Source organism: Carcharodon carcharias, chromosome 20, assembly GCF_017639515.1.
Source record: "Carcharodon carcharias isolate sCarCar2 chromosome 20, sCarCar2.pri, whole genome shotgun sequence".
NCBI lineage: Eukaryota > Metazoa > Chordata > Chondrichthyes > Lamniformes > Lamnidae > Carcharodon > Carcharodon carcharias.
The window spans coordinates 112,397,967-112,410,441 of record NC_054486.1 but is presented as its reverse complement, the minus strand read 5'-3'; the positions used below and the strand labels follow the sequence as shown (position 1 = coordinate 112,410,441).

The 12,475-nt window shown below is 48.6% G+C and overlaps 1 protein-coding gene across 1 annotated transcript in view; it reads right to left on the bottom strand.

The window, feature by feature from the left end:
* The window catches only part of LOC121292387 (tubulin polyglutamylase TTLL5-like), a 172,555-nt gene that overhangs the window by 15,832 nt on the left and 144,248 nt on the right, over positions 1 to 12,475 (bottom strand). The window contains exon 7 of the mRNA XM_041214237.1: positions 4,542 to 4,621. Within this exon, the coding sequence (XP_041070171.1) occupies positions 4,542 to 4,621 (80 nt within the window). The remainder of the gene's footprint in view (positions 1 to 4,541; positions 4,622 to 12,475) is intronic.

The window sequence follows — 12,475 nt, the reverse complement described above, 5'->3', positions numbered from 1 at the left end:
AGACATCCATGACCAAGAAGGGCAAGGGCAGTAATGTCATGGCAACAAGGATATGTAATCCTCACATGGGGCTATCACTGTTCCTGAATCACCAGCGGGTCAGTGGCCTGAATTTCACGCTCATCCGGCGTGTGTGATCAGTGGGCCCAGAAGTGACCGTGGTGTCTGCTTCTGCCCACGAGCGTCGGAACAACGAGATTTCACACTGGCTGGATAATTAAGGTGTGAAACGTGCCGGACACTGGTGCAGCACCACTGGCGGGGGTGGGAGTGTGGTGGGCGCCAGGTGGAATGGTGACCAGGAGGGGGGTTAAAACAAGCCCAGGCAGCTCCCTGAAGGCTGCCAGGAGTTGGGGAGGAGCCGAACAGATCTGTCGATGCGAGACTGGAAAATTTGGCATAAGCAATGGCCTCAGCACCCAGTGGGCACGGCAGGTGGGATGCCAATGCTGGTGGGCACTCTGCCACACAATTCTCATGACTGCCAGTGCGCTCTAGTGGAGGCAGTGAGTGGCCGGCGTGAAATGCTCGGAGTGTGGGATGGCAACAGGGTCACCCCACAAGATGAAGGCGGCCTGGATGGAAGTGCTGCACAGGTGAGCAGAAATGATATGGTGCGCTGCACATGGATTCAGTGCCGGAAACAGTTCAATGATCTTCTGTGTTCCGCAAAGGTGAGTACCAACTTGGCATGGTACTGAGTATGGATGTCTTGGAGGTTGCAGTCCTCAGGGGTGTGAGATGCATTGTGCCAAATGGCACATATCCCTGTGCTTGCCAATGGTGGAAGATGTTGCTGCTCACCTTGTGCGCACAGAAGGATGAGGAGTGCCAATCTGGTGGGCACCTCAAGCTAGATTGCCAGTGGGGCGGGGACAGGTGTGTCATGAGGCTGGAAAGGTGCAGGTAGAGGACGGACTAATGAATACACTTGTTTACATTCAGAAGAAGAGAAGCCATAATGTGCTGGAGTGCACACAAAAAGGTGGCAGAGTACCCAACATCCTGATCCTGTCCAGGTTTGAGATGTACGCCCTAGACATGGAATACGAGCTTTTTTTAATTCATTCACAGGATGTGGGCTTCGCTGGCTGGGCCAGCATTTATTGCCCATCCATTATTGCCCTTGAGAAGGTGCTGGTGAGCTGATGAGCAGTCCATGCGGTGTAGGTACACCCACAGTGCTGTTAGAAAGGTAGTTCCAGGATTTCGACCCAGTGACAGTGAAGGAATGGCGATATATTTCCAAGTCAGGATGGTGAGTGACTTGGAGGGCAACTTTGAGGTGGTGCTGTTCACATCTATCTGCTGCGCTTGTCCACCTAGGTGGTAGTGGTTATGGGTTTGGAATGTGCTGTTTAAGCAGCCTTAGTGAATTCCTGCTGTGCATCTTGTAGATGGTACACACTGCTGCTATTGTGCATCGGTGGTGGAAGGAGTGAATGTTTGTGGATGTGGTGCCAATCAGGCGGATTGCTTTGTCCTGGACGAAGTCCAGCTTCTTCAGTGTTTTGGGAGCTGCATTCATCCAGGCAAGTGAGGAGTATTCCATCACACTCCTGATTTGTGCCTTGTAGATGGTGGACAGGCTTTGGGGAGTCAGGAGGTGAGTTACTCATCACACGATTCCTAGCCTTTGATCTGCTCTTGTAGCCACAGTATTTATATGGCTAGTCCAGTTCAGTTTCTGGTCAATGGTAACCCCCAGGATGTTGATAGTGGGGGATTCGGTGATGGTAATGCCATTGAGCATCAAGGGGCAATGGGATTCTCTCTTGTTGGAGATGGTCATTGCCTGACACTTATGTGGCGTGAATGTTATTTGCCATTTGTCAGCCCAAGTCGGGATATTGTCCAGGTCTTGTTGTATTTGGTCATGGACTCAGCTGGAGCCATGAACAGCCTTGGCACCTGGAAGTGTCGCAGGATGTATGCATCATGAGAGCTGGCACCTTGGACAGACTTACAGAATCTGAGTCTTGTGGTTGGAAACTACCTGCACGTTCATGGAGCGATAACCCTTCCTGTTCATAAAGGCACCCAGCTGCCCTGCTGGTGCCTTGATGGCCACATGAGTGCAGCCTATGGTACTCTGGACATGCAGGAACCCAGCAATCGCTGAGAAGCCTCTGGCTTGCTCAGCCTGGCTGGCTTTGTCCATCCGGTAATAAACAAATGTGAGGACTCATCTGAACAGAGCATCAGTTACGAACTTGACGCAGCTATGGACAGCTGATTTGGACACTCCACACGTGAACACACTCCATTCCACTGACCCCTGGAAAGATCTGGGTGCATAAAAATTGAGGACTACTGTGACCTTCAGAGTCACTGGCATTGGGTCCCCACCCACACAGTTGGAGGCGATCTTCAGCACAATCATCAGGCATAATGATGTCACGATATCCCTAGAGAGGCAGAATCTCCTGTGGCACTGGACCTCGGACATGTTGAGTTGGCTGGGTTGCTGCCTGTACACTCTGGCTGCAGGATTGTGGTGCCTTTTGCAGCCCCATCTGCCTTGCTGTCCGTGCACCCCCTGTGCCTGTGCTTCTCCTCCCACAGGTCTCTCCCTGTGGCACTACCTGTGGACATCTGGCCTCCTCTCCCTTCTGCCCCTTTCTTCATCCTCAGAGGAGTTACCCCTAGTAGAGTACACAATCCCCATCAGCTGAGATGCACATGGCACTGGCCCATGCACTGAAGGCTGCACTGGGTGGAAATGCTCCAACAGAGTTGACAAAACCAAAAGGAGTCCTCAGAACAAGGTTAACAAAGCAAATACTTCAGAAAAAACCAGAGGAAAAGGTCTGAAATCTCAACATTAAAGCAATAGCAAACTCTCACTTGAACTCCTAACAACTCACATTGCTAATGCTCCTGCCCCCTTTTATTCAGCCCTTGGATGAGAAAAGTGAAAACATGGGATGGCCGCCTGCCTGTGTTACCCATACAGCGACTAAATAATCACACGGGCAACATAAAATTCCAGTCAACTGCCCTTTTCACTGCCTTAAGTGGCTGATTAGCTGTTGGCAGGCGCTCTGCCGATTCCCACATGCACCTGCTGATCATAACATCATACAAGTGCATGATGACATTGGGACACGCACCCAACATTATCATGCGCGATTGAACGTTCTTCTGGGTTGGCTGCTCAGCCAAAACTAATATGTAAAATTCTGGCCAGTATCTTGGGACTCCCACCAACAATACTATGGGGACCTTCATCAGACAGATTTCAGCGGTTCAACCTTGTAAAGGGCAATTAGAGATGGGCAGTAAATGCTGGCTTTACCAGCAACACCCACATCCTGAGAATAAATAGAAAGAAAGAACTGCTGCCCAGACTGTTGAAACAGGATGAAAACTGGGAAATAGAGAAAGCTGAAAGCAGCTGACAGACTGTTTGCTTTCTCATGTTTATCTTGTATTCCCTCTGTCTCTCTATCCTGCCCTTTGGCTCTCTTTCCCTCGCCTCGCCCCACTCCCCCACTGCGTGCTCAGTGTCTGTCTCTCTTTTCTTTTTCTTTTCTCCCTTGTGCTTTCTCTCGCCTCACTCCCCACCTTCTCGGGTCTCAGACCGTATAAGTAGCTGCTCCTAACAGAGTACCAAAAGATAAAAACAAAAAACTGCGGATGCTGGAAATTCAAAACAAAGACAGAATTACCTGGAAAAACTCAGCAGGTCTGGCATTCAGTTCTGTTGAAGGGTCATGAGGACTCGAAACGTCATCTCTTTTCTTCTCCGCCGATGCTGCCAGACCTGCTGAGTTTTTCCAGGTATTTCTGTTTTTGTCCTAACAGAGTACCGTTGGATTAACTTCAATTACATTTGGTTAATTGAAAATCTAGATGTGGCTAATTAGTAGTAAATAAAAATGTGCAATGGACACTATTACCAATTGTGTGATCTCAATATTCATTCCTACGAGTTGTTTACGTGAATTTTAACTATCTGTGCATTAACTGGTAAAGTGGTGAGAAGGAAAGCAGAATGTGTAAGTGTGTTCTGATCATTGTGGTTGCTTTACTTGCTTGTTTACTGAATGATGGAGTTGTTTGCTCTACACAGGTGAAATACATTTACACCTGCAGTGTGCACGAAGCAGTTTCCACTAAAATCAATGACTGTGGCTAAAATGGTATCACGCAGTGGGTGGTCGAGGGGGTTGTCCGACTCGACTGTCTGCCCCTCTTCCGCGGTGATGTTCGCAGCCGGGTGTCCCTGGGGAGGGAGCACATGGTGTCTGCCAGCACCGTCGAGGCCTTCCATACCCAGTGGGCACTGCGGGGACTGGGGTGCTTTATTGACCTTCTTAATCACATTTTAGTTTGATGTTTGTGAGTTTTCTTTAAATTTTGCCTTTGGTTTTACAGCTATCCTAATTTAAGGGCTGTGTTTACTTTATCACTTATTTTGTTGATTTAGTTTATTTGGTTGACTCTAAAAGAGGTAAAATGGTATCGCCATAGTTACAACTGTGGCTTGTCGATAATTGCTATTGGGTGAAACTGACCTAATACTGTCGATGTCTCACCTGTGCTATTCGATGGGACCGATTCAGCCAAGTTTGTCTTCAGAGCTCGTCCTGATAGCTGGCTGTCAAAGGCAATTACTCTGAAAGAGATAAAAACACTGGTTTCATTTAACATAAAGCACCCACAGCAGATAATGCATAGTGCTTATTACGTAATATACAGGATGGTGAGTAGACCATCTACGTCGACGTACAGGCCAGAGGGTCTCAGGCTTATTTCCCAGTCTGAGCTGTTAGCATATCGCAGGAAGGCAACAACTATAAATAGTGCTGTGGGATCATTAACATTCAGCTGGGAGGTGAGACAGGGCATTGGTTTAAAAATTTATCATAAAGACAGCACTACTGACAGCGTAGCACTCTCTTGATACTGGCCCATCGACAGTACAGCAATCTCAGTACTGACCTTCCAACAGTGCAGCACTCCCTCAGTACTGACTCTCTGAAAGTGTAGCACTCCCTCAGTACTGACCCTCTGACAATGCAGCACTCCCTCAGTACTGACCCTCCAACAGTGCAGCACTCCCTCAGTACTGACGCTCCGACAGTGCAGCACTCCCTCAGTACCGCCCCATCAACAGTACAGCAATCTCAGTACTGGCCCTCCGACAGTGCAGCACTCCCTCAGTACTGACCCACTGACAATGCAGCACTCCCTCAGTACTGACCCTCCGACAGTGCGGCACTTCCTCAGTACTGACCCACTGACAATGCGGCACTCCCTCAGTACTGACCCACTGACAATGCAGCACACCCTCAGTACTGACCCACTGACAATGCAGCACACCCTCAGTACTAACCCTCCAACAGTGCTGCACTCCCTCAGTACATCATTGGGAGTGTCAGAATTATGGGGATCGAGCCCATAAATCTGACTTATAGATGTGAGAGGGTGCTGTCCAATGAGCCAAGGGGAACAAATTAATAAAATAAAAGTCTGCATTTCTACTGCGCCTTTCGTGACCTCAGGATGTTCCAAAATGCTTTTGGCCAATGAAATATATTTGGAGCCAATCATCATCCTGACTTTATTTTATTCATTCATGGGATGTGGGCTTTGCTGGCTGGGCCAGCATTATTGCCTAGTTGTCCTTGAGAAGGTGGTGGTGAGCTGCCTTCTTGAGCCGCTGCAGTCCATGTGATGTAGGTACACCCACAGTGCTGTTAGGGAGGGAGTTCCAGGATTTTGACCCAGCGACAGTGAAGGAACGGTGATATATTTCCAAGTCAGGATGGTGAGTAACTTGGAGGGGAACTTCCAGGTGGTGGTGTTCCCATCTATCTGCTGCCCTTGTCCTTCTAGATGGTAGTGGTCATGGGTTTGGAAGGTGCTGTCTAAGGAGTCTTGATGAATTCCTGCAGTGAATCTTGTAGATGGTGCGCACACGCTGCGACTGCATTTCGCTGGTGGAGGGAGTGAATGTTTGTGGATGGGGTGCCAGTCAAGTGGGCTGCTTTGTTAGTGAGGAGTATCCCATCACACTCCTGACTTCCGCCTTGTAGATGGTGGACAGGCTTTGCAGAGTCAGGAGGTGGGTTACTCGTCGCACTATTCCTAGCCTCTGACCTGCTCTTGTAGCCACAGTATTTATATGGCTAGTCTACTTCAGTTTCTGATCAATGGTAACCCCCAGGATGTTGATAGTGGGGGATTCAGTGATGGTAATGCCATTGAACGTCAAGGAGTAATGTTTGGATTCTCTCTTGTTGGAGATGGGTCATTGCCTGACACTTGTGTGGTGCGAATGTTACTTGTCGCTTGTCAGCCCAAGCCTGGATATTGTCCAGGTCTTACTGCATTTGGACATGGACTGCTTCAGTTGCGAATGGTACTGAACATTGTGCAATCATCAGCGAACATCCCCACTTCTGTCCTTATGATGGAAGGAAGGTCATTGATGAAGCAGATGAAGATGGTTGGGCCGAGGACACTACCCTGAGGAACTTCTGCAGTGATGCCCTGGAGTTAAGATGACTGAGCTCCAGCAATCACAACCATCTTCCTTTGTGCTAGGTATGACTCCAACCAATGGAGAGTTTTCCCCTGATTCCCATTGCCTCCAGTTTTGCTAGGGCTCCTTAATGCCACACTCGGTCAAATGATGCCTTGATGTCAAGGGCAGTCATTCTTACCTCACCTCTTGATTCAGCTCTTTTGTCCAAGTAGTCCTGTGTTATAGCTTCACCAGGTTGACACCTCATTTTTAGGTATGCCTGGTGCTGCTTCTATTCCTGCACTCTTCATTGAACCAGGGTTGATCCCCTGGCTTGATGGTAATGGTAGAGTGGGGGATATGCCAGGCCACGAGGTTACAGATTGTGTTTGAGTACAATTCTGCTGCTGATGGCCCACAGCTCCTCATGGATGCCCAGTCTTGAGTTGCTAGAACTGTTCAAAATCTAGCCCATTTAACGTGGTGGCAGTGCTACACAACATAATGGAGGGTATCCTCAATGTGAAGCCGGGACTTCGTCTCCAGAAAGACTATGCGGTGGCCACTTCTACTGATACTGTTATGGACAGATGCATCTGCGGCAGGCAGGTTGATGAGGATGAGGTCAAGTATGATATTCCCTCTTGCTGGTTCCCTCACCACCTGCCATAGACCCAGCTATGTCCTTTAGGACTCGGCCAGCTCGGTCATTGAAGTTCCCCACCCAGTGTGCATTCTGTGTCCTTGCCACCTTCAGTGCTTCCTCCAAGTGGTGTTCAACATGGAGGAGCACTGATGACATACCCAGGGATAGTGTCGTTGGCGTGTGGAACATTATCTGTAAGATATGATTCCGTGAGAAGGACCAGGTCAGGCACTTGCTTGAGACTAGCCGGCTCAGGGTCGACAGGGCTGAGACTGTCATTGTCGTTTCCAGTGCCTCGGTCAATGCTGGGTGGTCCGTCCGGTTTCATTCCTTTTTTGTGACTTTGTAGCGGCTTGCTATAACTGAGTGGATTGCTGGGTCATTTCATAGGGTATTTAATTGTCAGTCACATTGCTGTGGGTCAGGGGTCACATGTAGGCCAGACCAGGTAAGGATGACATTAAAGGGCATTAATGAACCAGATGGGTTTTTACAACAATTATCATCATTAGACTTTTAATTCCACATTTTTATTGAATTTAAATTCCACCATCTGCTGTGGCGGGATTCGAACCCCAGTCGCCAGAGCGTTACCCTGGGTCTCTGGATTACCAGCCCAGTGACAATACCACTATACCATAAGCTCCCCGCTATCTTGGAACTAGATCAGCATTCCTTTGCTGTCGCTGGGTCAAAATCCTGGAACTCTCTCCCTATCAGCACTGTGGGGGCACCACACGGACTGCAGCAGTTCAAGGATGCAGCTCACCACCACCTTCTCAAAGACAATTTGGGATGGGCAATAAATGCTGGTCTTGCCAGCAACAGTCACATCCCATGAACAAATATATTTAAAACAATCTGTTTTAATGATGTTGCTTGATGGATAAATAGCGCCTTGGAAACGGGGATGAACTTCCCTGCTCTTCTTCAAAACCATACTTCAGAATCTTCAGTGATCAGCTGAGAGAACAGAAGGGGTCTTAGTTTAATATCTCTGAGATTGTGGCAATCCCCCAGTGTACCAGTGTATCAGCCTAGATTTTAGTACTTAAGTCTCTGGGGTGGGATGTGAAGCCAGGATCTTCTTACTGAGATTTTAGAAAAAGATATCACTGAGCCAAAACGGACATTTGAGTAGGGCAAAAGAAGTTATTGAGGCACTGATAATTTAACAGGCAAGCTGGTAGGATGGGCATGGGCTCTTACTGGCTAGGCAGCTCCAAAATGACCTATTCTCCTGACCTTTGGCAGAGCTATGAGGGGGGGAAAGGCACAGATGACAGCCACTTCTGTTACTAAGAAGGAAGAGATCTCACAGAAAGCAGATCACCTGTGTAACAGGGCAGGAGTGGGCATGGGCAGCTGAATGATAAGTGTGTTTGATCAGGCGTGTGCTGTAAATCCAGAGCAGAGTACAGTGTGGAGCAGGTTACAGGTCCCCCAAGGGCATCACTCTGTTATTTTCAGACCTCGTAATGTGATCCTGCCAATCGTTTAAAGATTTATTCAGTGTTTTCCCACTGGCCTGTACCCAATCCTATCTCTGCAGTCCTCTCTCCCTCTCGCCTTCACACAGGCTCAAGAAACAAATAAATGAAGCCTTGATTGACTAGCACAGAAATCCACTTTCCCTTGTTCAATAATTTTTCATTCAGGAGTAACCTTTAGTGGCATAAAGTAAATGCTGCACCAAACACATGAAAAAAAGGACATGTCTTCATATATAGCACCTTCTCACTTCTCAGAAAAATTCCAAGTAAACTAATTTGAAATGTAATTACTTCTGTTCTGTAGCAAATGAGCCAGGCATTTTGCACAGTGAGATCCCACCAAATACAGCAATGTGTTGAACATGTGGGTTTATGTCAGTTGTGTTGTTACAGGGAGGAATGCTGGCCCTAACTCTGTGGGGGAACTTCCCTGTTCCCCGATCAATACTGTTCTTGGGATCTGCTACATCCAACTAAATGAGCAGACAGCACCTTGGCTTTAAGGTGCATTTGAAAGATGATAGCTCTGACGGTGCAGCACTCTCTCAGAGCTGATCCTCTGACAGTGCAGCAGCCCAAGTACTGATCCTGCCACAGTGTGGGGCTCCCTCAGTACTGACCCTCTGACAGTGTGGTGCTCCCTCAGTACTGATCCTCCAATATTGCAGTGCTTCCTCAATATTGACCCTCTGACAGAGCAGCACTCCCTCAGTACTGACCCTCTGTTAGTGCAGAGCCCCCTCAGTGTTGACCCTCCGACAGTACAGTGCTTCCTCAGTACCAATCTCCGGAGAGTGCAGTGCTCTCTCATTATGGTCCGGCTTGCAAATCAAGTGGTGAAAGAGAGGGAGGAAATTAAAACAATTCCAATCACCAGGCAAAAGGATATGAAGGAAATACTGGGCAGTGCTCCTCCATACTGCTACTCTGAAAGTGCAGTGCTCCCTCAGTATTGCCTCATTGACAGTGTAGCTCTCTCCCCTCGGGACTGCCCATCTGACAACATTGAGGGAGCGCTACATTGTTGGAGGATCAGTACTAAGGGAGTGCTGAACTGTCTGAGATGCAGGATTACAGGACTACATTGTCATTCCTTCACTGTCGCTGGGTCAAAATCCTGGAACTTCCTCCCAAACAGCACTGTGGGTGTACTGACACCACACGGACTGCAGTGGTTCAAGAAGGCAGCTCACTGCCAGCTTCTCAAGGACAATTAGGGATGGGCAATAAATGTTGACCCTGCCAGCGATACCCACATTCCATGAGTGAATAATAAAAAAAAATAACAGGCCAGAGTCAAAGAATGAAGAGTTCCTCGGGGAAGGGTTGTAGGTCTGGAGAAGAACAACAAGATAGGGATGGGTAAGGTCGTGAAGGAGTTTAATTACAAGGGGGCAAATTTTTAATTGAAGGAGTAGGAGGACCAGGAGCCAAAGTAGGTCAGCAAGGTTTGGTTGATTAGAACTTGATGTAGTACGGAATAAGGGGAGCAGAATTTTAAATGAATTGATATTTATAGGTGAAAGATGCGAGACATTAGACTAGTCGAGTCAGGATTACAACAGCAGATGAGTTAAACAGGGCCATGGGCAGAGACAGGAATGTAAGGGTTATTAGAAATTTCTAACCTAGGACTGTTTGATGTAACAGTGAAAATGGAGCTTTGCCATGTATTAAGCATATTTAATCTGCATCCCCACAACTGTGTACCAATCACAAACAAATACCCCTGCTCTGCTCTTGCTCCATAACCGTGTAACAATTTCCCAGCTGTTGTGGTGGCATTTGAAGTCATGTATATATATCACTAATTGGGTCTCTGTAACAGAACCACTCTGCTGCTGTTCTGATATAGAACTGGGGACAATGCTCAAGGTTGGATCGGCCAGATCTGGACGCAGTGCTCATGGAGGGTCTGACCAGAACTGGACGCAGTGCTCATGGTGGGTCTGACCAGAACTGGACGCAGTGCTCATGGTGGGTCTGACCAGAACTGGGTACAGTGCTCATGGAGGGTCTGACCAGAACTGGGTACAGTGCTCATGGAGGGTCTGACCAGAACTGGACGCAGTGCTCATGGTGGGTCTGACCAGAACTGGACGCAGTGCTCGTGGTGGGTCTGACCAGAACTGGACACAGTGCTCATGGTGGGTCTGACCAGAACTGGACGCAGTGCTCGTGGTGGGTCTGACCAGAACTGGACGCAGTGCTCATGGTGGGTCTGACCAGAACTGGACGAAGTGCTCATGGTGGGTCTGACCAGAACTGGATGCAGTGCTCATGGTGGGTCTGACCAGAACTGGACGCAGTGCTCATGGTGGGTCTGACCAGAACTGGACGCAGTGCTCATGGTGGGTCTGACCAGAACTGGACGCAGTGCTCATGGTGGGTCTGACCAGAACTGGACGCAGTGCTCATGGTGGGTCTGACCAGAACTGGACGAAGTGCTCATGGTGGGTCTGACCAGAACTGGACGCAGTGCTCATGGTGGGTCTGACCAGAACTGGACGCAGTGCTCATGGTGGGTCTGACCAGAACTGGACGCAGTGCTCATGGTGGGTCTGACCAGAACTGGATGCAGTGCTCATGGTGGGTCTGACTAGATCTGGACGCAGTGCTCATGGTGGGTCTGACCAGAACTGGACGCAGTGCTCATGGTGGGTCTGACCAGAACTGGACGCAGTGCTCATGGTGGGTCTGACTAGATCTGGACGCAGTGCTCATGGTGGGTCTGACCAGAGCCCTTCCAGTTTGAGCATCAGTATATACTGTATGTGCCAATATTGAGGCATGGATTGGAACCATTTATCAACTGGAATCTCTCTTACTTTGCAGTTCATGGATGTTTAACCTTTCCTAGTTTTTAGTTGGATGGTAAATTTGAAATACCACAGTCCTCTAAGTATATTTACTAAGCTATTTTGTGGTTAAAATCAAATGAAGGTGGACTGTGATCTGATTGAAACCAATGTTGAGCAATGACATGCTCCAAATCCCCCATGTTATCACAGGGCTGATTAAGCAAACAGAACTACTACCGTGGGATGTCTGGCATTGGGGCAACAACTGGGGCAGATCCTGTGGCAACATTTAAAAAGACCATATGATATTCCTCCCTGCACTGTTTTAACACAGGCAGCAACCCACCATGTGATTGTATAGCAACAGTGTTAACCTCAATTTCATTCCCATCAAGTGTGCATCAGAACAGAATGACCCTGACATTGATATGGTCGCTTTCCGACTGAAGGCCATCTGTAACTTTATTTTGAGCGTTCCCACCTGGAAGTTAGTCTGGTGAACAAACTTGGCTTGCAGTGGGGGAGGGAGTGCTCTGGAGCAGGGTGCATCCCCTAACAGGGTCCGCAGCTGCTGGTGAGGGTCTGGTGGTGGGGTAGGAAGGAAGAGGGAATGTGATCCCTGATCCCAGGGAGGTCTGATCCCTCACCCCAAGGACCCTATCCTGGTGGGGTGGTTGAGGATGGTATCCAATCCAAGGCAAACTGATAAGCTGGGATGGTTGGGGCTCGGGGAGGCGGGATAACAAGCACATTCCTCTCCTGGTCCACAAGCAGTGCTTCTCCCTGAAGCTGTCTGTGTTTCCGTTCAGCTGATCGATTTTGAGAGGCTGAGGAAATTCAACCAGCCATGGCTAAACCAGGAAAACATGTTCAATCTAGGGCTGTCAGTTTCCTTAAAATAATTAAATGGCCACTTGACCCCCCCCCACCCCCCCCCAGTCCTGCTGCCCCACCCCCACCTCTGTTAAGCCTGGCAGGTTGGAGACTGGTTTGAGATGTTAAAAATTTTAATCTCGCCTGATCTTGACCCACCTGGTTTGAGATTAAAATTCACCCCAAT